This window comes from Hemitrygon akajei, chromosome 14 (genome assembly GCF_048418815.1).
Source record: "Hemitrygon akajei chromosome 14, sHemAka1.3, whole genome shotgun sequence".
Lineage (NCBI taxonomy): Eukaryota > Metazoa > Chordata > Chondrichthyes > Myliobatiformes > Dasyatidae > Hemitrygon > Hemitrygon akajei.
In genome coordinates, this window is record NC_133137.1 from 79,206,593 (window position 1) to 79,232,072 (window position 25,480).

At 44.4% G+C, this 25,480-nt stretch overlaps 1 protein-coding gene across 10 annotated transcripts in view; it reads right to left on the minus strand.

Annotated features, from left to right (window-relative positions):
• frmd4a (FERM domain containing 4A) overlaps positions 1-25,480 on the minus strand; it is a 496,550-nt gene that overhangs the window by 135,481 nt on the left and 335,589 nt on the right. For 8 of the 10 annotated variants that reach the window (XM_073066422.1, XM_073066423.1, XM_073066424.1 and 5 more), the window contains 2 exons: positions 9,311-9,395; positions 3,846-3,902 (listed from right to left, as the gene is read on the minus strand). In XM_073066422.1, the coding sequence (XP_072922523.1) occupies positions 3,846-3,902; positions 9,311-9,395 (142 nt within the window). Of the gene's footprint in view, positions 1-3,845; positions 3,903-4,072; positions 4,092-4,179; positions 4,414-9,310; positions 9,396-25,480 lie in introns of those variants that run through there. The other 2 variants (XM_073066426.1, XM_073066427.1) reach the window with 2 other exon arrangements.

Consider the following 25,480-nt stretch of genomic DNA (forward strand, 5'->3'; position numbering starts at 1 on the left):
AATGGGGACAAAATGTGATCAAAGTGACTTTGACTGTGGAATGATTGATGCCAGATGGGGTGTTAAGAGTTTCTCAGAAACTGCTGACCTCCTGGGATTTTCACGCACAGCAGTCTCAAGTTTATAGAGAGGGGGGCAAAAAACATCCAGTGTGTGGCAGTTCTGTGGGCGAATATACCTTCTTAATGGGAGAGGTCAAAGGAGAATGGCCAGACTGGTTCACGATGACAGGAAGGGGACAGTAACTCAAGGAACCACACATTACAACAGTGGTGTACAGAAGAGCATCTCTGAACACACATGTTGAACCTTGAAATGAATGGGCTACAGCAGCTGCACATCACAAACATACACTCAGGTTGCTACTTCATTAGCTACTTCCTGTACCTAATAATGTGGCCACTGAGTGTATATATGATCTAGGAGCAGTAGGAGATCACCTGGCCTGTGAAGACTGCTCCGCCATTCAATATGATCGTTGACTCAGCTCCACCTTACAAAAATCTACAGAACTGTGCAAAAGACTTAGGCTAGGGTTGGCTAAGGCTTTGGCACAGTACTGTATATTGTCTTTCCAGTTACCAAATAACAAAGCTAAGTACTGTTATTTCTGTTTCCCAACCACCTTCCTATTTTAACCAATATACAGTACTGTGTCTTCAATATATTTCATAAGGTAGCATATACTGCTTCTCTAGACAGAGAATTCCACAGATTCAGTACTCTCTGGGAAAAGCAGCTCCTCCTCAACTCCTTATATCTTCTAATCCAGGCAGCATCAGGGTAAACCTCTTCTGTACCCTTGCCACATCCTTCCCATAATTGGGCAGACAGAACAGCACACAATGCTTCAAGTACGATCTGACCGAAGTTTTAAGACAATTAGACACAGGCACAGAATTAAGCCATGTGGCCCATCAAATCTGCTCCACTATTCCAACATGGGGGGGGGGGGGGATGCGCTTTGGTGGAAGAAATAAATAGTCCAACTATTATTTAGATGGGGGAAGAATTCAAAATTCAGAGGTGCAAATGGACTTGCGAGTCCTTGTGCAGGAGACCCTAAAGGTTAACTTCCATATTGAGCAGGTGGTGAAGAAATTGAATGCAATGTTAGCATTAATTTCTACAGAGATAGAATATAAGAGCAGGGATGCGATAGTGAGGCTCTATAAGGCACTCGTGAGATCACACAGACTAATGTGTGCAGTTTTGGGATCCTTATTTTAGAAATGATATACTGACAATGGAAAGGGTTCAGAGAAGATTCACAAGAATGATTCCAGCAATGAAAGGTTTACCATATGAGAAACTTGGGCTCTTGGGCTGTATTCCCTGGAGTTCAGGAGAATAATGGGGATCTCATAGAAACATTCTGAATGTTAATATGCCTGAACAGACTAGATATAGCAAAGTTAATTTCCCATGGTAGGGGATTCTAGGACAAGAGGGCATGACTTCAGAGTTGAAGGACATTCATTTAGAACACAGATGCAGAGAAATTACTTGAGTCATTAGGTGGTAAATCTGTGGAAAAAGTTGCCATGAGCAGCTGTGGGGACCAAGTCATTGGGTGTACTTAAGGCAGAGATAGATAGGTTCTTGATTAGCTGGTGCATCAAAGGGTATGGGGAGAAGGCAGGGGAGTGTGGATGACTGGATGAATGGTGGAGCAGACTCGATGGGCCAAATGGCCTACCTCTGCTCCAATATATTATAGTCTTATGGCTGACATTATCCCTCTCGACCCCGTTCTCCTGCCTTCTCCCTGTAACCTTTGATGCCCTTACTAATCAAGAACCTACTAACCTCTGATTTAAATATACCCAATGACCTGGCTTCCACAACCTTCTGTGGCAATAAATTTCACAGATTCACCACCCTCTAGCTAAAGAAATCCCTCCTCATCTGTTCTAAAGGAACGTCCTCTTATTTTGAGGCTGTGCCTCTGGTCCTCGACTCCCCCACCACAGAAATTATCCTCCCCCAATCAACTCAATGCAGGCAATTCAATATTTGATAGGTTTCAATGAGACCTACCCCTCATCCTTCTAAACTCCCAGAGCTATCATACACTCCTCATACATTAACCCTTTAATTCCTGTGAACCTCCTCTAAACCCTCTCCAATGCCAACACATTCTTTCTTAGATAAGGGGCCCAAAGCTGTTAACAATGGTGTGGTCTAACTAGTATATTAGAAAGCCTCAGCAAAGATATAAGCAGGTAATTTTACACACCTACTTGTTGACAAAAGCAAAACCCTAAATTGAAAGTTGCACCTGTGGGTTGGGTTCAGTGTTAATTTTTAATGACAACAAATGGCCATGCGTAAATGAAGTTGTTCTGTGTTCAACAATTCACTGCCCTGAATTGTTCTAGAAGGGTATTTCCTTAACCAAGCAACTCGACCAATGATACTGATGCAAAGTTTCTGGACATTAATTGTTTAAACCAGGGGTTCCCAACCTGGGTTCCACAGACCCCTCAGTTAAGGGTAGGGGTCCATGACATGAAGAGAGGTTGGGAACCCCTGATTTAAATGATTACCCATCAAACCTATTTTTTTTTTAGCAGAATAACAATTCCACAGCTTGCAAGTTAATAACTTTCTATAAACCCACAGTAATCAATATGTTATAATGAGGTTGTGAGCAGGCTTACTGCTGGAGCGTAACTGGGTTAGAGCAACCAAGAGGAACTAGAATTAGAAGTTAGAACAGTACAGGCCCTTTGGCCCACGATGTGAAGCTGACCTTTTAACCTACTCCAAGAACAACCTTAAACACAAAGTACACTGCAGATGCTGTGGTCAAATCAACATGTACAAACATGCTGGAAGAACTTAGCAGGTCGGGCAGCATCCGTGGATTTCGGGCCGAGACCCTTCGTCAGCTCGTTTCCACGGATGCTGCCCGACCTGTTGAGTTCTTCCAGTGTGTTTGTATACGTGTTGCCAAGAACAACCTAATGCTTTCCTCACACATTATCAAAGCCTAAAGTAAATCTATGTATTATCAAAGAATGCATATGTTAAACTACCCTGAGAGTCATTTTCTTGTGGGCATTTTCAGTAGATACGAGATACAATGGAATTAATGAAAAACGACACACGATGTACAAAAGGCAGCAAATTGCAAATACAAAACAGAAAAAAAAACCAAAATAATAAATAAATGATTCTGAGAAGATGAATTGTGGAGTTCTTTAAAGTTAGTCTATAGGTTGTGGAATCAGTTCCGGATTGAGGTGAGTGAAGTTATCCCTTCTGGTTTCAAGAGCCTGATGATTGTTCCTGAACCTGCTGGTGGGGGTTCCGAAGCTCCTGTAGCTTCTTCCTGATGGCAGCAGCCAGAACAGAGCATGGCCTGGGTGGTGGGTGTCCCTGATGATGGATGATGCTTTCCTACCACAGAGCTCGGTGTAGATGGTGAGGGCTTTGACTGTGATGGACTGAGTAAATAACTAAGGGTGCAGTTGTCCAGAAAGTCGGAAGTGGCTTCTTCAGTGGACTGAAGTTTCACCGCGTGTAAGAGAGAGAGAGTAAATTTTTTCTCTAACAGTTACTATGGAGTCATTAACTTTCACTGACGGTTCAAACTGAGGACAAGCGGCACAGCAGCTTGCCACGGGAGTGTACTCAAGAAACGTGTTTATTTCTGGCACTTAGATTTTGAGTTTACTATTCCACGAATTAAATGCTCACAGCTCCCTCCATCGGAACCAGAATCAGGTTTGTTATCGCCGAGTTACACATGAAATCTGTTGTTTTGAGGCAGCAGCCCCGGTACAAAAACGCCAATGAACATTCAACAACGGGCAAAGGTTTCTGCTCGATGTTCTTACCTGGAGGATGTACGCTGCCAACTCGAAAATGGCTTCAGTGTCGACTTCAATCAGCTCCTGCGGGAGAAATCAACAAATGGTGTTAAACTATTGGGGGGGGGGGGGGGGAGACATGAAAGAGCCAGTTGCCGTGTTCATCACTGCTCTACCACCGTCCCTCCCCCAGCCCCGGCTCAAAGAGATTTCTCATCTTGAATGAGCTGCGGGAGGCGCGATGAAACACCGACCTTCCCTGCTCGGCCGGCGGCAAGTTGCGAACAGCAAGGATCCGCGGGAAGGAACAATACACTCGGGGAAGGGAGGTGTTGCTCTACATTTCCAGAGTTGCGAATACCTTCTGCGCCTCTGATCCGCGGGAAGGAAAAGTTTTCACGGGCTCGTCCGACGAGCGTCTGCCGGCCAGCGGTGCGTGGCCTCACTCACTCCCCCTCCCCTTTACAAAGGGCAATTGAAGGGCTCTCAGGCAGAAACGGAGCAGCTAAGGCGCAAACCCCTGGGTGGAAGGGGCTCTCTCCTCGGGGGGTGGGGACCGTACCGATCTCATCCCTGAGTGACGGGCCGGCCGCATTCACACCGCAACCTCGTACAGTTGCGGGGGCAACGCCCCACGTGTACCCCTCCCTCCACTCTACTGATCGCCCTTCCCTCCCCGAGCGTCCACTCCTCCTCTCACTTCCCCAGCTCCCGTCCCTTCCGCAGGTGTCTATCCCTCCTCTCCTCTGCACGAGTGCCCACCCTCACTTCCCCCACTCCCTGACCCAGTGTGTGCCCACTCACAGCCCCTCGCCCGCAAGACAAGTTGGATTGTTCTTCTGCGGGTCGGATCTCATCAGCAATTCCCCAGGTTCCGTCAGACGGGCAAGAAAACTCGGGGCACCATCTCACGGGAACGTGTTTTTTTTAACAAAAATACCTTCATTGCAAATAATTCTCCACTACAACGAGCCCAGAGACAATTAACAGTGACGGATACAATTACTAACAGGAACAAAATTACATTAAAATACTACATCTTTGTCAAGGATGCATTTATCCCGTGAGGTGTCCAACAATTCTGGAGCATCTCCATGGCGCCCATGGACACCGCGTGTTCCCTCTCCATGGTTACCCGGGTGGGACCTTCCGCTACCCCCTTCCAGGACCCACAGATAGCTCCCTTTACCAGACCCAAGAGGGAGTTTAAAGTTCAAAGTAAATTTATTTTCAAAGTACATTATATGTCACCATATACAACCCAGAGATTCATTTTCTTGTGGGCATACTCAATAAATTTCTTCTAGAATCAATGAAAGACAGCACAGACCTGGGCGTTCAACCAATATGCATAAGGCAACAAACTGTGCAAATACAAAGAGAAATAAATAATAATAAATAAACAATAATTATTGAAAACATGAGATGAAGAGTCCTCGAAAGTGAGTCCATAGGTGTGGGTACATTTCAGTGATGAAATTCGAGGTTGAATGAAGTAATTCCCTTTGGTTCAAGAGCTTGATGGTCGAGGGATAATAACCGTTCCTGAACCTGGTGGTGTGAGTCTTGAGGCTCCTGTATCTTATTCCTGATGGTAAGAGTGAGAAGAGAGCATGTCCTGGGTAGTGGGAGTCCCTGATGATGGATACTGCTTTCCTGCTCCATGTAGATGTACTCACTGGTGGGGAGGGCTTTACCTGTGATGGATTGGGCTGGATCCACTACTTTTTGTAGAATCTTCCATTCAAGGTTACTGGTGTTTCCATAGCAGGCTGTGATGCAGCCAGTAAGTATACTCTCCACCACACATCTATAGGAGCTGTCAGAGTTTTGGATGCCATGCTGAATCTTCGCAAACTCCCAAGGAAGTAGAGAGGCACTGTTGTGCTTCCTTCACAACTGCACTTGCGTGCTGGGCTTAGGACAGGTCCTCCGAAATAACAACAGTGAGGAATTTAAAGTTGCTGACTCTCTCCACCTCTGATTCCCTAATGAGGACTGTCTCATGGACAAGGACATCCTCATCCCTCCATCAAAGTTCAAAGCAAATTTATTATCAAAGTAATATATGTCACCATATACTACCCTGAGATTCATTTTTTGTGGGCAAATGTCAAAGTCAAGGTACATTTTTATCGAAGTATATATACCATGTACTATCCTTGCAGGCAGCCATAGACAAACACAATAGGATCCATGAGAAACTCCACATCACAAGTAGTAATAATAATAATAATAAATGAGTTCTCAATAAATATTGAGAACATGAGTTGTAGAGACCTTGAAAGTGAGTCTGTAGGTTGTGGAATCAGTGGGGCGAGTGTAGTTATCCACGCTGGTACAGCAGCCTGATAGTTGAGGGGTAATTACTGTTCCTGGACCTGGTGGTGCAGGATTAAGGTTTCTGCACCTCCTTCCCGATGGCAGCAGCAGGAAGAGAGCCTGGCCTGGGTGGTGGGTGTCCTTGATGATGGATGACATTTTCTTGTGACAGTGCTCCATGCAGACGCGTTCCGTGGTGGGGAGAGCTTTGCCTGTGACGCCCTCCTCTTTACTGGATGGCCGCGTATAAATGGAGTGCGGTTCGCAAGGGCTCAGTGAGGGAAGATCACAGTGTAAGGTTCTTCTGCTACTGGAGAGAGAGGGGCTGGGTTGGGCGTCGATGTCCCTCAGTTATAGTGGTAGCCAGGAGTGGCAGCGGTGCTCATGGATTTAAGAAATATAATTGAACACTGCTCAACGCTTTGTCTATGAAGGAAAATCTGCACAGTTAATTCTTGCAAATAATATTTTATTATGAATAAAGTTTATTTTGGTTAAAAAAAGGCAGAGGGTCAGCGCAGAGTTGGGTGGGGGCAGTGCCCACAGCTTTGAGGAAATATTGAGTAACACACACAAAGTCCTGGAGGAACTCAGCAGGTCAGGCAGCATTTATTGAATGGGATAAATATCCTCTGCAGAATCTCGTGTTTATGATCTGAGGGAATATTAACTGGACCACATAAACCTTTCCTTTGATTACTGCTGAAGCAGTTGGATGCCTGTGAGAAAGTTATCTGTGGAATTCTCTGCCCAGGGAGGCAGCAGAGACTGTCTCATTAAATATACTTTAAAAAAGTTAGGTAGCTTTATGCACAGTAGAGGAAATAAGGGTTCTGGAGAAAAGGCAAGGCAGATGGAGCTGAGTCCACAGCCAGATCAGCCATAATCTTGTTGGAATTGGAATCCATTTATGATTGTCACATGTACTGAGATACAGTGGGAAGCTTGTCTTGTATACTGTTCATACAGATCAGATAATTTCACAGTGTATTGAAGTAGAACAAGGTAAAACAATAACAATGTAGAATAAAGTGTAACAGTTATAGAGGAAGTGCAGTGCAGGTGGACAATAAGGTGCAAGGGCAGTAATGAGGTAGATTGTGTGGTCAAGAGTCCATCTTGTGGACTCCTGAAGGAGGGATGAGGAGGTCCACGAGAATTATTCCAGGAATGAAAGGGTTAATGTCTGAGGAGCATTCGATTGTTCCGGGCCTGTACTCACTGGAGTTTAGAAGAATGGCGGGGGGGGGGGGGAAATCTCATTGAAACCTATTGAATATTGAAAAGCCTAGATAGAGAAGATGTGGAGAGGACGTTTCATATAGCCTATGACTCTAGGACCAGAGGTCACAGCCTCAGAATAGAGGGACATCTATTTGGAACAGAGATGAGGAGGAATTTCTTTAACTGGAGGGTGGTGAATCTGTGGAATTCATTGCTACAGATGGCTGTGGAGGCCAAGTAATTGGGTATATTTAAGTTGGAGGTTGATAGGTTCTTGACTAATCAGGGCATCAAAGGTTATGTGGAGAATGGGGTTGAGAGGGATAATAAATCAGCCATGATGGGATAGCAGAGCAGACTCAATGGGCCAAATGGCCCAATTCTGCTCTTATGTCTCATGGTTTTCCTGTAAAGGGAATGGCCCTTGCAAGTTTCCCACATCAGAGGCAGTTAATGATTATTGCTCAACTCATAATATTTTCTTTAATGGCAGTTAAAGGCAAGATCTTTAACAGTGCTAAATGTACAGAGAGATCTTGAGGTTCAAGTCCATAGCTCCCTGAAAGTGGCCGCAGATGCTGGTAGTATGATAAAGAAGGCATATGGCACAGGGTCTCGGCCCAAGACATTAACTGTCTATTTATTTCCATAGATGCTGCCTGACCTGCTGATTTCCTCCAGCATTTTGTGTGCATTGCTCTGGATTTCCAGCACCTGCAGACTTTCCCATGTTTATAGTTCAGTACACTTGTACTTGTATTAGTCGATGTAATGAGTTCAATAGTCATGAAGTTGTGTTGCAGCTTTACAAAACTTCATTTAGGCTGCATCTGGAGTATTGCATTCAGTTCTGGTCCCCCATTTCAGGAGGGTTGTGGAGGCTTTGGAGAGCATGCAGAAGAGATCTCCAAGATGAATGGCATATGCTTTATGGAGTGGTTAGGCAAACTTGGATTGTTTTCTCTGGAGTGTCGGAGGCTGTGGAGATTCCTGGTAGAAATTTATATGAATATGAAAGGTGTAGGTAAAAACCTGACATCTTTTTTCCAGAGTTGAAATGTATAATACCAGAGGAATGAGTTTAAATTAAGAGGGGGTAGTTGAAAGGAGGTGTGTGGGGCACTGTCCCTCTAAGCTACACAGGTGCGCCGCAGCTCAGTAACTGAAATGCTCCCGCGTACATAGCCTTTGTTGCCAAGCTGCTGGAATTGGTCACGGCTAGTAAAAGCTTATGAAACGTGAAAGGTACGTATTTCATTATACCCTTCATTTAATAAATAAAATCAAAAGTATATGATTTTTCAATTTCATTCTAAATATTCATTGTATGCACATTACAAAACAAAAACATTTAAAGTGCCGTGCAGTTTTCAGGCTGTGTGGAGATGTCCTACTCAGAGCAATGGTTGGTCCGTGCAGCTGTTAAAAAAAATGAGAGGGAATGTTGTGTGTGGGGCAGGAATTTTTGACACAGAAATTGGTGGGTGCCTGGAATACGCCGCCTGGCGGGGGGGGGGGAAGGGGGGAGTGGACGCAGATATGATAGTGGCGTTTAAGTAGCTCTTAGATGGGAACATGGATGTGTAAGAAATGGAGGGATGTGGACGTTGTGTAGGCAGAGGGGATTAGTTTGGTTAGGCATTTAATTGGTTCAGCACAGCATCGCGGGTCGAACAGTCTGTTCCTGCGCTGTACTGTTCAACATCCTCTGTTCTTTCCCACTTTTTAAAAACATTTTAGGAAATCATAGATTCTATAGCACAAAAACACATCCTGCAGCTCACCACATCTCCGGGAGAAGAAAAATCTTCCTCCAATCCCAGTAACATGATCTCCGTTCTCTCTCCACAAGACTCACTGAGCTTTACCACACTTTGTGTTTTTATTTTACATTTCTAGCAGCATGTTGCTTTTGGACCGTTACACAGAACACTGACGTTTCCTACCTTGTAGATGCAAGACTTTGCGTTCAGGAAGAAGAGTTCAATGGTGGCATTGTCCTTCAGATAAGCTATGCTCTCAATGTAGAACCTGCAAGAACAACAAGGAGCTCAGTAAGAAAATAATTTCCCTGCCTTTATCAAACCTTCCCAAATGGAACCACCACTTTTCAAGGTCCCTTTGTCACTAGTCCAGAAGCTGGAGTTGATAACCAACTGATTTAAACCTTTGCTTTTTGATTAAAGATACCCTTGGCTCAGCCAGGGACAATCAGGACTGGAAGGAAATTGAGAAGGTGTCCCAGTCATTCTCTCCTCCTGTCAGGCAGAAGATACAAAAACTCAAGAACACACACCACCAAGCTCAAGGACAGCTTCTATCCCATAGGTATCAGACTCTTGAAAGGACCTCTTGTACACCAAAGATGAACTCTTTAATCCCTTACCGTCCCTCAACTTTATTTGTCCACATACACCACAATTTCTCAGTAACTTTCATAAGTCCTTAGTTCATCAGGGAATAGAAAGCAGAATGAGGTTGAGAGGGAAAATATATCAGCCATGATCGAATGGTGGAGCAGGCTCGATGGGCTGAATGTCTTATTCCACTCCACTGTCTAACGGTCTAACTATATTCTTTTGTACTATCTTGACGTACTTGAGTTTGGAATCCTGTGTCAGGCATACAAATAGAAACTTTTCACTGAACCCCACTATGTGTGACAGTAATAAATGGACTGCTGGCAGCTACAATGAGGACACTAGTAATTGATAAATAAATCACTATAGGTACAATGGTTCCTTAAGGTTGTTATAGCAGGGGCTAGAGAGGGAAGTGGGGATAAGCTCCCACTGCCTAATAATATATGTACCAAATAGCCTGCGACAACCATGTCCAGCTCCTGGCCCTCACATGTAGCTTAGATACTAAGCCCTGCGGAACCATTTCTACTAACAAGAGAAGGGGCAAAGGCAGGTTACTGGCACCTTAAAACCAGTCGCTTTGGGCAGATGGAGCTGGTCAACCATGGCTGGCAGCTCATCTAGGAGAAAGAAAATTCTGATCTCAAACCTCCGCTGCTTTGCAGTTATACCCACTCATGGGGAAGGCTTCACGAGTAAAAACTACAAGGAAAAATCCGGAGATGGAGTCCCTAGGGCAGTCCTGCGTTGAGTTCAATGCTGACTGGCAACTCCTGCAACGTTGCTGGTGCCAAACTGTGTCGGTCTCTGCCATTCCTTTTGGATTCATCAACTGTGTGGAGAGGGGGAGTCTACTGCATGGGCAGCACTTGCTCTCCATTTTGGCTTGCGTATCACATAGACAACTAGGATGCAATATCCACAGTCGACCCCAACCAAATGAGGGCGTCATCGATATAATCCTTGTTTGTGGAATCCCATACAGAGCTTTAGAGTCATGCAGCATGGAAACAGGCCAGTTGGCCTGTTTCATCCATGCCGACCAAGATGCCAATCCATAATAATCCCATTTGCTCATATTCCTATATTCCCTTCTTTTCCAGGTACAGTACAGTGCAAAATCTTAGGCACAAATAAATAGCTAGGGTGCCTAAGACTTTTGCACAGTACTGTATTTATCAGTATGGAGCGGAGAGTGAGTTTGTAAATCTGCTGGAAGCAAAGGATGTTGGGAATGGGAATGGGAGCGGTGTGGGACAAGTGCCAGGGTCGGGGAGAGGTGCGGGTGCAGACTTGCCCAGCTCTGAGACACCAGGCAAGGTCATTATTAATTAATTTTTGGATCATTACAGAATGTCTCTCTGGTGCTTCGCTCTCCCTCTCCTCTCTGATTCCCGTCTCGCTGGCCCCGTTCCACTCTCTCAGTCCACAGTAGAGACCCATATCAGAATCAGGTTTATCATCACTCACATACATCACGAAGTTTGTTTTCTGGCAGCAGTGCAGTGCAATACATAAAATTACTACAGTACTGTGCAAAAACCTTAGGGACCCTAGCTATATAAATGTGCCTCAGAATTTTGCACAATACTGTTTCTATCAAAGCAGTAAAGCAGCCAGCACAATCAAAGACCACAACCACTGCAATATTCTCTCTTTTTCCCCCTCATTGAGCAGAAGATACGAAAGCTAAAACCACGTACCAACAGGCTCAAGGACAGCTCAGATTCTTCACCTCACAATGTACCTTATTGTAAGCACTGCACTTTCTCTGTGACTGTAACACTTTATTCTGCATTCTGTTAGTGTTTTACCTTGTTCTAGCTCAATGCAGCGCGTAATGAGCTGATCTGTATGAACAGTACGCAAGACAAGCTTTTCAGCTTATCTCGGTACAGGTAACAATTGTAAACCAAAGCAAATCATCCTGCAGATGTGACAGAGTGATGGTCACATGGAACAAGCTGCCAGAGGAGGTGGTACAGGAGGAAACAATCACAACATTAAAAAGACACTTTGACAAGTACATTTGAAAGGCCTAGGTAGAGTGGACGTGAAGAGGATGCTTCAATTAGTGGGAGGGTCAACAACCAGAGGGCGCAACCTCAGAATACAGGGACACCCCTTTAGAACAGAGATGAGGAGGAATTTCTTTAGCTAGAGGGTGGTGAATCTGTGGATGGACAGAAGAATGAAGGGGAATCTCATTGAAACCTATTAAATGTTGAAAGGCCTAGATAGAGTGGATGTGGAGAGGATGTTTCCTAAAGAGGGAGAGCCTTAGAATAAGGACATCCATTTAGAACAGAGATGAGGAGGAATTTCTTTAGCCAGAGGATGATGAATCTGTGGAATTCATTGCCACAAATGGCTATGGAGGCCAAGTCATTGGCTATATTTAAAGTGGAGGTTGATAAGTTCTTGATTGGTCAGGGAATCAAATGATCTGGGGACAAGTCAGGAGAATGGGATTGAGAGGGATAATAAATCAGTGGGCTGAATGGCCTAATTTGGCTGCTATATCTTATGGACAGAGAACAAATTGGGAGCTACGTGAATGCTGTCACTTCCCTTTGGGCCAGAGGCTGACTGCTATAAACAGGCACAAGTTGTGATCAGCTCCGAGGGGGCCAGGGTCGAGGTGCTGATGCACGCACTCCTTCCCCTCACTGACAGGCATTCATTGTGTTCATGTTCACGTTAGATACAACACAGTGCTTTAACTGTTCACTGAAGTGTAACAGATGTGTCCCAAAACATACTTCAGATGAGTGTGTACTTAATCCTGTATCTCTAACCACTGGAGTTTCCACCACTGTGCCGGCCTTTTACTGACACTGAAAAAAACCGTGTGATGATTTATGTAATCGTGGGGACGGCCCAATAAAGGATCAGACTTTGACAGAATGGGTATTGAATGGCAAGGCCACAGTTGCAAAATGAGTTTTATCTCTGGCACAGCTACCCGGGACAGGGACTCCCTTGGGAATTTAAGTTTAATTAAATAAATCTGGAATTAAACGCTAGTGACCGTAACGGTGAACATGAAACCAGTGAATTGTTGTAAAAATCCATCATGTTCACTGATGCCTTCCAGTCAGGGGAATCTGCTGTCCTTATATACATAACAGAAAGACATTTAAAAAATTAGCTTTATTTATCACACGTATATCAAAACATCAGGTAGCGGGTTGGAGATATGTCTACCAGAGGAGGTGTAAGGTGCTCTTTCCCTCCACTAGCCTGCAGATCACCCTTGGGCAAGGTGTAGCACCTGCTTAGTCCCCCCCCCCAGATCAGGGCCAAGTGAAGCCATGGGAGCAGGTGGTGGATGGTCGTATGAGCAGCCGGTGCATATCAGAAGTGCTGGTTATGCAGCCACTGACGCCAGGCAGACAATCTCTGAAGAGTATTGATAATGGTTGGGGTCACCCGTCTTGTAAAGACACTGCCCAGAATGAGGCAATGGCAAACCACTTCAGTAGAAAAATTTGCCAAGAACAATCATGGACAAAGGCTATGATCACCCATGTCATACAACTTGGCACATAATGATGATGACATCGAAACATAGAGTGAAATGCTGTCGCGACACTTCTGGTGCCACCATAGCGTATCCATAACTTACTAATCCGAACCTGTACGCCTTTGGAATGTGAAAGGTAACCCACATGGGAACTGAACCCCAATCTTACAGCTGTCGCTGTAAAGCATCACACTAACCGCTACACTATAACACCATAAATACTCCACTTCCCATTCCCATTCCGACATGTCAGTCTATGGCCTCCTCTACTGTCACGATGAGCCCACACTCAGGTTGGAGGAGCAACACCTTATATTCCGTCTGGGTAGCCTCTAACCTGATGGCATCAACATCAATTTCTCAAACTTCCAGTAATGCCCCCCTTCACCATTCCCATTTCCCTCTCACTTTATCTCCTTACCAGCCTATCACCTCCCTACCTCCCCCTTCTCTTTCTGTCATGGCCTTCTGTCTCCTATCAGATTCTCCCTTCTCCAGCCTTGTATCTCTTTTACCAATCAACTTCCCAGCTCTTTAATTAACCCTCAACCCCCCCCCCCCCCCCCCCAGTTTCACCCATCACCTTGTGATTCTTCCTCCTCTCCGCCCATCCTCTTACTCTGACTCATCTCTTTCTGTCCTGATGAAGGGTCTCGGCCCAAAACGTCGACTGTACTCTTTTCCATAGATGCTACCTGGCCTGCTGAGTTCCTCCAGCATTTTGTGTGTTGCTTTGGATTTCCAGCATCTGCAGATTTTCTCTTGTTTGTGATAGGAGCAGAATTACACCATTCAGCCCATTGAGTCTGCTCCATCATGGCTGATTTATTATTCCAGTTAATTAATTGGCCCAAATGGTCTAATTCGGCTCCCATGTGTTATGGTCCACTATGGGGTGTTGCTCCTCCAAGTTCAAGGTCAAGTTCATAACTTCAGTCAAGAAGGCTGCAGCATACAACGCTCCCTGATTGACATCTTCCAGATAGCTCTTGAAAATGTCTTTTTTTTACTTTTCTTGTGTCTGTTTTTCACCTTAAATATGTTTCTGGGACTGTTAGAGCCTGCGATTTAAGAGTTTGGAGATTGTCTGAGTGACCCTGCGCTTTGCTGTCTCCGAGGAGACTCCAGAAAGAAAGCACGTACATGGACAGTCGCGATGCGAAGAAAATTCAAAATGGGGCGTGAGCCGATGTTTGACTCCACTTTGTTGGTTAAAGCATCCATTAATCACAAATTAAAGGGTCAAGGAAGATTGAAACATCGAGGCCAATGCGGATGGAAAGCGAGAGTTCAGCATCGACCGCCTGCCTTTTGATCGCTGCTGGAGGAGTCTGAGAGTGGCCTATCGCTGTGTGGCTCACTGTGGCAGGTGGGTAGGCCTCAGCCCTCGTGTGGTGTCCTTTTGATGAATGTCAGTGATGTCGGATTGAACTATCGCGTTTATGGACTGCAGACTCTTTCAGACTTATGGTTTTATATTCTGTGGTTTTTTATCGCCTGTTCCCTTTCCGTTTGTTATATGAGGGGAGGGGTTGTTCGGGGGTCGATATTGTTCTGTTTTCTGTGGGGGGGAAGGGGTTTGGGTGTTCCCTTGGACCCTGCAGGACAGACGTGCAGAAATTGTCAGGGCCCTAACAAAGATATTTAAAGCATCCTTAGTGTCAGGAGAGGTACCAGAGGATTGGAGAATAGCTAATGTTGTTCCTTTTTAAAAAGACTCTAAACAGAAACCTGGAAATTATAGGTCAGTGAGTCTGACATCAGTTGTGGGAAAGTTATTGGAAGGTATTCTCAGGGTCCAGATTTATAAGTAGTTGGATTTTCATGGACTGATTAAGGATAGTCAGCATGGCTTCATGTGTGGTAGGTCATATTGAACCAATCCTACAGAGTTTTTCAAAGGAGTTACTAGAAAGTGGATGAAGACAAGGCAGTAGATGTTGTCTACATGGACTTTAGTAAGGCATTTGACAAAGTCCCGCATGGGAGGTTGGTCAAGAAAGTTTAGTCGCTCGGCATTTAGGATGAGGTAGTAAATTGGATTAGACATTGACTTTGTGGGAGAAACCAGAGAGTGGTAGCAGAAGGTTGCCTCTCTGACTGGATGCCCGTGACTAGCGGTGTGTCACTAGTCGGGGCTGGATCCTTTGTTGTTTGTCATCTATATCAATGATTTGGACGGTAATGTGGTTAATTGAATCAGCAAATTTGCAGATGACACCAAGATTGGGGGTGTCGTGGACAGTGAGGAAGGCCATCGTGGCTTGCAGAGGGATCTGCACCAGGTGAAAAATGCAGGTAGAATTTAATGCAGACAAGTGCAAGGTATTGCACTTCAGTGGGACCAACCAGGGTAGGTCTTACAGACTGCATGGTAATTCACTGAGGAGTATGGTACAACAAAGGGATCTGGGAATACAGGTCCATAATTCATTGGAAGTGGTGTCACAGGTAGCTTTTGACACACTGGCCTTCATAAATCAACGTATTGAGCACAGAAGATGGGACGTTATGTTGAAGTTGTATAAGACATTGGTGAGACCTAATTTGGCATAATGTGTGCAGCTTTGGTCACCTGCCTACAGGAAAGATGCAAACAAGGTTGAAAGAGTACAGGGAAAATTCACAAGGATGTTGCCGGGTCTGGAGGACCTGAGTTATATGGAAAGTTTGAATAGGTTAGAATGTAGAATATTGAGAGGAGATTGATAGAAGTTTACAAAATTGTCGGGGTATAGATAGAGTAAATGCAAGCAGACTTTTCCACTGAGGTTGGGTGGGTCTACAACCAGAGATCATGGATTAAGGGTGGAAGTGAAAAGTTTAAGGGGAACATGAGGGGAAACTTCTTCACTCAGAGGCTCGTGAGAGTGTGGAATGAGCTGCCAGCACAAGTGGTGCATGCATGCTCGATTTCAATGTTTAAGAGAAGTTTGGGTAGGTAAATGGATAGTAGGGATATGGAGGTCCATGGTCCCACTGCAGGTCAATGGGAGTAGGCAGTTTAAATGGCTTTGGCATTGACTAGATGGGCCAAAGGGTCTGCCTCTGTGACTGTACGTATGGGTTAGGGTTAGGGTTAGTGGGCGTGCAATAGAGGAGGCCACGGACCAACACACTGGGTATTTTGATTAATGAAAGCTATTTACCTTATCCTGCAGTGAGGGGCCAGTGAGTTAGTTATTTTATTATGTGAAACACACTGTCAATGCCAGCACTTAATGTCTGTTCTTAACCAGTCCAGAGCTGATTAGGCAGCAGCAGCCAGGTCTGGAGTCACATACAGGCCAGACCAGGAAAGGATGGGAGGTCCTGCTGAAAGATCTCAGCCTGAAACGTTGACACCTTAACCCTTTCAGTAGATACTGCCTGACCCGTTGAGTTCCTCCTGCAATTTGTGTGTACATCAGGGAACAAAGTGGAATTTACTACACCTTAGAAGTTTCAGGATTGTCATTACTGAGATCAATTCTAAACTTATTTAATGCCTTCAGCTTGTTTCCATCTGTTGTGAGGAATTAAAACTCATCTCTTTAGAATAACAATCCAGAACTCTGGCTGTTAGCCTGATACCTTAACCATTTCTGTTCTTGCTGACCAGTCAATGTGGGAATATTAATTATTAAAGTATTATTATTATTAATAATAATATTAAGGGACACACAATAGCATAATGGTTAGCACAATGATTTACAGTACCGATGATCTGGGTTCAATTTCCGCTGCTGTCTGAAATGAGTTTGTACATTCTCTCCGTGTACTTGTGGGTTTCTTCTCGATGCTCCGGTTTCCTCCCATATTCCAAAGATATACGGGTCAGGGTTAGTAAATTGTGGGCATGTTGTGTATGGCAACATCCTCAGACCCAATTCATTATATGTTTCAATGTTTTGAAGTACACGTGACAAATAAAGCTAATATTATCTTATTACTGAGATCAATTCCAGAGTTATTTAATGACTTCAGTTTACGTTTCCATCTGTTGTGTTTCCATCAGTACCTGCTGACCTGTCAGGAAGTAGGAATATTAATCATTATTATCAGTTATAATGGTCACATGGACCGAGATAGAGTGAAAAGCTTTTGTTTGCCTGCCTTCCAATCAGATCATTCTATCTATAAGTACATTCAGATATTAAAAGGAAAACAGAATGCAGAACAAAATGTTAGTTACAGAGAAAGGTGACACGTTGGTGTCGTGGTTAGCATAACACTTTACAGTAGAGTTGACCTGGGTTCAATTCCCGCTGCTGCCTGTAAGGAGTTTGTACGTTCTCCCCATGACTCCGTGGGTTTCCTTGTTGTGCTCCGGTTTCCTCCCGCAGTCCAAAGACATACCGATTGGTAGGTTAATTGGTCATTGTAAATTGTTCTGTGACCAGACTAGGATTAAACCCGGGGATTGCTGGGCAGCGCAGCTTGAAGGGCTGGAAGGACCGATTCCTTGCAGTATCTCAATCAATAAAGTACAGGCAGACAGAAAGATGCGAGGTCCACTACTAGGTACAAACAGAGTTTGGGAGATCAAGGGTTCATCTTGAGCATATGAGAGAAGTCTATTCAAGAGTTAGATACTGGTGGGAGAAAAACTGCCCTTGAACCTTGTGGTATGTGCTTTCAGGCCAGTGTATCATCTACTCAATGGAGGGAGGAGACGAGAGAATGTCCAGGGTAGGTGGGGTCCTTGATGCTGGCTGCTTTACCGAGGCTGCAGGAAGTGTAGACAGAGTCAGTGGAAGGAAGATGGATTTCTGTGAATTTAGCACTGCAGTAATTAAAAATAAATTATCATAGCATTTCTCTGAATTGTTGATATTTTCTTAACAGATTGTGTAGTGCTCAAACCCAATGTCTCTCAAAGTTCAAAGCTTAAAGTAATTTGTTATCAAAGTAGATATATGTCACCATCTACAACCTTGAGATTCTTTTTCTAATGGGCATAATCAGTAAATCTATAATCAAATAATAACCATAATAGAATCAATGAAAGAAAGCATCAACTTGGGCATTCAACCAGTGTGCAAAAGACAACAAGCTGTTCACTTAAAAAAATATAATAAAATAATAAATAAAAAAGCAATAAATATTGAGAACATGAGATGAAGAGACCTCGAAAGTGAGTCCATAAGTTCTGGGAACATTTTAGCGATAGGGTAAGTGAAGTTATCCCCTTTGGTTCAAGAGCCTGATGGTTGAGGGGTAATAACTGTTTCTGAACCTGGTGGTGTGAGAGCTGAGACCCCTGTACCACCTTCCTGATGGCAGCAGTGAGAAGAGAGCATGTCCTGGGTGGTGGGGGTCTCTGATGATGTATGCTGCTTTCCTGCGACAACGTTTCGTGTAGATGTACTCAAATGGTTGGGAGGGCTTTACTGAGCCGACTCTGCAACTTTTTGTGTTAAGGTTATTGGTGTTTCCATACCAGGTTGTGATGCAGCCAGTAAAGATACTGTCCACCACACATCTATAGAAGTTTGTCAAAGTCATCCACACAAACTTCTAAGGATGCAGAGGTGCTGCTGTGTGCTTTCTTTGCAATTGCACTCCAGGATAAGTTCCGGATCTGTACACTAGAGGGTGCTCCACACCACAAGACGATCATTTTACTGCGCGTCCTCAGTTTGAGCTGGAACTGCAATCTGGGAAATCACTAGAATCACATGTACTGCATCTTCTCTAATTAATCTAAGGGCTGTTTTCAGAATATCTTATTCAGGTCCATGCTTCATGGCCCTTCTGGTGATAATTACATAGAAGTATTCAAAAATGCTGAAACATCAAAAGCTCTGATAACAGATTATCAGAGTTTTTTGATTGATGGGCTACATGGGTGAGGAGCATTTGATGGCTTTGGGCTTATACTCTTTGGGTTTTAGAAGAATGATGGGGATCTCATTGAAACCTATCAAATATTGAATGGCCTAAATCAAGTGAATGTGGAGAGTATGTTTCCTATAGCGGGGGAATCTAGGATTAAAGGACACAGTTTCAGAATTCAAAGTTGTTCCTTTAGAACGGAGTTGAGGAAGAATTTCTTTAGCCAGAGGATGTTGAATGTGTGGAACGGCTGTGGAGGCCATCACCGGATATATTTAAAGTGGAGGCTGTTAGGTTTTTGATTAGTGAAGGTTACAGGGAGAAGACAGGAGAATGGGGTTGAGAGGGATGATAAATGAACTATGACAGAATGGCAGAGTAGAATCGATGGGCCAAATGGCATAAGACTTGCCTTAAACAATGAGGTAGTTGAATATTAAGAGTTTTACTGTAAATTGGGACAACAATGGCTCAGCAAAGACCGGACTGACCAAAGGGTCTGTCTCTGCATTGTTTGCTTTGTGAAAAGACCATTCAGCTCACATAGTCTACACCTGCTCTCACAGCATTCCTATTTCTCAACCTATTTTCACTCATGTTCCTGTCATTCCTTATCACCCATCTACACTTTCACCAGCTGCCTGTTCCACACTGAACTATCGAAGCTCCCAGTAACACACACAAAATGCTGGGGGATCTCAGCCGGTCGTGTGGAATAAACAGTCAACGTTTCAGGCCGAGCCACGCCATCAGGACTTTAAGAAGTTCCCATCGTCAGTAAGTTCTGCTCCTGGACAACTGGAACGTTTCCATTTCCTGAGTGCAATACAGGTAAAGTGTGAGGGGATGCATTATTGAAAGTGAAACCAGTGAAGGATTTATACAGTGTATGGCATGGCACCAAGGAGTCTAATGAAACAGAGGGAATTAGGAGTACAATTGTATAGTTCGTTGAAAGTGACATCATAGGTAGACAGGATGATGAAAATGGAATCTAGCAAGCTGGCCATTGTTAGTCAGGGTATAGGAGTTGAGACATCATGTTGCAGTAATATAAGTTGTTGGTTCAAGTTTAATTATCATTCAACCATGCATGAATACAGCCGAATGGAACAGCGATATTCTGGGGCCGAGATGCAAATCACAGTACCAACAGCACAAGACACATATAGCACATGTAAGATAAAAGTAAAATACTGTCACACAAAAAAATACGGTCTGAGTCCATGAATGCTGCGGCAATCTGGAATCGAACACAATACAGCTATATGTGAAATACTGTGTACAGATTTGATTGCCTGTTATGGGCAAGATTTGGAACAAGTACAAAACATTTTACGAGGACTCGCTACTACCTTCGCTGCAGGTATAGACACCTCAGGTTGCACACTGCCAGGTTTGGGAACTGCTACTACAGTTACTCTACTAGTATCAGGCTCCTTGCACCAGTGTGGATAACTTCAATCAACACAACTCTGAACTGATTCTGCTACTCACAGACTCACTCTCAAGAACTCTTTACAACGCATGTTCTCAGCATAACTTTAACTTGCAGTTTGTCTTCTTCTGCACATTGGTTGTTTGTCAGATTTTTTATGTATAGTTTTTGCAAAATTATATATTTTTTCCTGTAAATGTCTGCAAGAAAATGAATCTCATATGGTGACGAACTGTATATGTCATCATCTTCGCATCGTATGACGTGGACGATCATGGTCCTTCCCTGACTATGATTGCCCTGGGCTAATTTTCCAATAGAAGTGGTTTGCCATTGCCTTCTTCTGGGCAGCGTCTTTACAAGACCGGCGAGCCCAGCAATTAGCAATACTCTTCAGAGTTTGTCTGCCTGCTGTCAGTACTTTGACTGCACGTGCTAGAGCGTCTTCTGCACTCTGGCTGAACACCCTAGTTGGGCGGTCTTTCATCGATCCTGTTATGGTTATTTTTCTCTAGATTTAACGAGTATGCCCACAAGAAAATGAATCTCAAGATTGTACGGTATATGGTGACTTTGATAATAAATTTACTTTGAACTTAGAGAAAGTCCGAGTTATAGGGAGAGTTTGGCCAGGAACGTAGGAGAACAAGGGGTGACCCCACAGAGGTGTTTAAAATTACGAGAGCCCCTAGAGGATGTGGATGCAGGGAATCCAAAGCCAGAGGGGCACAGGATTAGGGTGAGAGGGGAAACATCTAAAAGGGACCTGAGGGGCAACTTTATCAGGCAGAGGGCAGTGAGTGTATGGAACGAGCTGCCGGAGGAAGTGGTTGAGGCAGGTACAATAGTATCATTCACGAAGCACTTGGAGAGGAACATGGAGGGGTGGGGCTTGGAGGCATATGGGCTGAATTCAGGAAATTGGAACTAGCTGGGTGGGCATGGTGGTCAGCATTGACTGGTCGGGCCGAAGGGCCTCTGTCCACACTGCATTGCTCCATAACTCCTTGGACAAGTTTGTATCAACTGGATACAATCTTCACGTCCCACAGCAGAGAATCGAGAAACCAGGAGGAGATGTTGGTGGTAGTTAGAAACATTCTGCCTCAGAGTACTGGGGTTTGGAACTCACTAGTTAAAGAGAGATTTACCAGGAGGCTGTCTAGATTAGAGAGCACGTCTTACGAGAGCAGGTTGAGTGAGCTAGAGCTTTTCTATTTGAAGCAAAGGAGGTTGAGAGGTGACTTGTTAGAGGTGTACGAGGTAATTCAAGATTCAAGATTGTTTAATGTCATTTCCAGTACACAAGTCAAAAGGAGAATGAAATAATTGTTACTTTAGCACAAAAAAACACAATAAGATAAAGAACACAATAACAAACACAATGAATATAAATACATAAGATAACTTATTTGCATAGATTGATTGTATGTCACTAGGCACAGGCGTGTCTCTACAGTACATAAGGTGCCTGGCAGGAAATGATGAAGTAGTGATGGTTGGGGGTGTGTGGAGGGGTGGGTTAGTGGGTGGAGGTGTTGATCGGTCTTACTGCTTGGGGTAAGTAACTGTTTTTGAGTCCGGTGGTCCTGACATGGACGCTGTGTAGCCTCTCCTGATGGGAGTGGGACGAACAGTCCACGAGCAGGGTGGGTGGAATCCTTCATGATGCTATTGGCCCTTTTCCGGCACCTTTCTGCATATATGTCCTGGTGATGCATTGGGCAGTTTTGACGACCCGTTGTAGTCTTCCTGTCCGCCAACAGTGCAGTTACTATGCCAAGCAGTGACGCCGCTTGTCAGGGTGCACTCTACTGTGCATCTGCAGAATGACATAAGTATGGTTCTTTAAAGATCAGCTCTCTACACCCTCCTCAGAAAGTAGAGGTATTGGTCATGAACATCTTCCCAGGGTGGAAATGGCTAATATGAGGGAATATAATTTTAAGATGATTGGAGGGAAGTATAGGGGGGATGTGTCAGAGGTAGGTTTTTTTTTTACACAGAGAGTGGTGGGTACATGGAACATTCTGCCAGGGGTGGTGGTAGAGGCAGATACACTGGGGACATTTAAGAAACCCTTAGACAGGCACATGGATGATAGAAGTCTGGAGGGCTATGTATGAAGTTTGGCACAACAGCGTGGACCGAAAGGCCTGTACTGTGCTGTACTGATCTATTTTCTATCTTTAAAGGGTGGCAGAGAGCGAAACCCTCGTCACAATTAAAGACTATACGACATAGGTGCAGAATTAGTCCATTCTGATCTGATCCACCATTTCATCGTGGCTGATTTATTATCCCTCTCAACCCCATTGTTCCGCCTTCTCCCTGTAACCTTTGATACATTTACTGATCAAGAACCTCTCAGCCACTGCTTTATATATACCCAATGCCTTGGCCTCCTCAGCCATCTCTGGCAATGAATTCACCAGCCACTGGCTGAAGAAATTCCTCCTCATCTCTGTCCTGAAGGGACAGCTCCCTATTCCGAGGCTGTTTAATGAAGACTCAATATAGAGGTTGTGAGCACTTGCAAAGTGACAGACCCAGGGCTGGGAGGTGGGTGCTAGCTTCCAAACTTCAGCTTTGACCAGCTTGGGCTGAATGGGTGTCCTCTGTGACATAGATTTGTTACGGTTCTTTCACGCTTGTGGAAGGTTTTCTGTGGAAGCACAAATCTTTCCTATCAATCTGGATGGCATTCTGTGATAAATCACATTTAAAATACCGACAATGGCAGCAGACTACATTGATGCAGTGTCCAGAAACCAACAGTGCCACGGAGTGAGAGAGAGAAAAGGAATTCTGTAGAAACGAGACAAGACAATGCAGGGACCTGACATCCACATCAAAACAAATCATCACTGTGATGGCTCAGGTTCAATCATATCAGACACTGACAAAGTTACTGAGTCTGATCGTTGCTGTCAAAAATTCAAGTTGAAATGATATGATAATCGGTTCCTGAGTGGATGGGGGTGTGGATTACTCTGCCTTCCTGTGCAAATAGCTACCTAATGTTATCTGCACAAGTCCATGTATGTACAGGTGTGATGAAAAACCTATCTGCATCACAGGCACGGAGCATCTGATCAGCAGCATTCACAAGAAAAACATAAATTACATGCCATTTTTACAAAAAAAAACACAATTTGAGCAAAAATCGTGCATTTTTGTGCAAAGTGAGGGTTTCATAAGGTTTTTATAGCCAGGGGTTGTGGGGGGGGGGGGGGATTGTTGTGGGGATAAGCTCCCATGACCTATTAAGTGGTCCCAATGCCGTGAGTCTCAAATAGCCTCTGACAACCAAGTCCAGCTCCTGGCCTTCACGTGTGGCTTAGCTACTAAGCCCAGTGGAACTGTTTCTACTGACAGGAGAAAGGGCAAAGACAGATTACTGGTGCCTTAAAACCAATCATTTCAGGCAGAAAGGTCTCATCAGCCATGGTTGGCAGCTCATCTAGGAGAAGGAGATCTCTGATCTCAAACCTCTGCTGCCTTGTGGCTATAACCACTCATAGGGAAGGCTTCAGGAGTAAACTCCGAGGAAAAATCCGGAGCTGGAGTCCCTAAGGCGGTCCTAGGTTAAGTTCAACGCTGACTAGTAATTCTTGTGACACCGCTGGTGCCAAACTGTATCTGGCTTTGCCATCCCTTTGGATTCATCAGCTGTGTTGAGAGAGGAAGCCTGCTCTCCATATTGTACTGCCCGGGGCTGTGTACTCGCTTATGTATCACGTGGACAGATAGGATGCAGCGTTGACCCCGACCAACAGAGACAATCAAGATCAAAGTGGTTGTAGTGTTGCTAAACAGTAGCGATTAGGGTTTGGCCAGTTGGTTCAAGAACCTCTCATCAGTCAATAAGATCTGGGAATTTGGAAGTTCATGGGATGGCTTGATCAGAAGTTTTACACTATCTCGAGTTTACAGGACGAAAGGAGAGACATTATCACTGGTTAGACCCAGGGTATCAGGAGAGAAAAACAAAAGGAATTGCTGTAAGTCCAAAATAAAAACAGTGAAATGGTGCAAACACTCATTCAAACAGCATCTGTGGGAAGAGAAACAGAGTCAATGTTTTGAGTCAAAGACCTTTCATCAGAACCAAGCAGGTGAGAAAAGAAACTCGATATGTTGAAGGCGGGTTGGGGAGAAGGAATGTCTCTGATAAATCCAGAATGAACATGGTAGCGTAATGCTTTGTTCAGGGTTCGATTCCTGCTGCTGTCTGTGAGGAGTTTGTACGTTCTCCCTGTGACTGCCTGGGTTTCCTCCAGATACTCCGGTTTCCTCCCACGGTCCAAACGTACGGGTTAGGGTTAGCAAGTTGTGGACATATTATGTTGGCGCCAGGAGCATGGTGGTGTTTGCGGGGGGCCCCAGTGCATATTCGGAGTGTATTGGTTGTCGATGCAAATGATGCATTTCACTGTATGTTTTGTCAGGCAGGACTTTCCTTTCAGGAAACCATCCGGGCTTTGGCCTATCTTGTCATGTGCCTCCAGGTACTCCATAATCTCATCCCTAACGATCGATTCCAACAACTTCCCAGCCACTGATGTCAGGCTAACAGGTCTATAGTTTCCTTTCTGCTGCCTCCCACCCTTCTTAAATAGCGAAGTAACATTTGCAATTTTCCAGTCTTCTGGTACAATGCCAGAATACATCGATTCTTGAAAGATCATTAATGCCTCCGCAATCTCTCTAGCTACTTCCTTCAGAACCCGAGGGTACATTCCATCAGGTCCAGGAGATTTATCCACCCTCAGACCATTAAGCACCTTCTCAGTCATAATTTTCACTACACAAACTTCACTTCCCTAACACTCTTGAATGTCTGGTATACTGCAGATGTCTTCCACTGTGAAGACTGATGCAAAATACGCATTCAGTTCCTCTGTCATCTCTGCATCTCTCATTACAATATCTCCAGCGTCATTTTGTATTGGTCCTCTATCTACCCTCG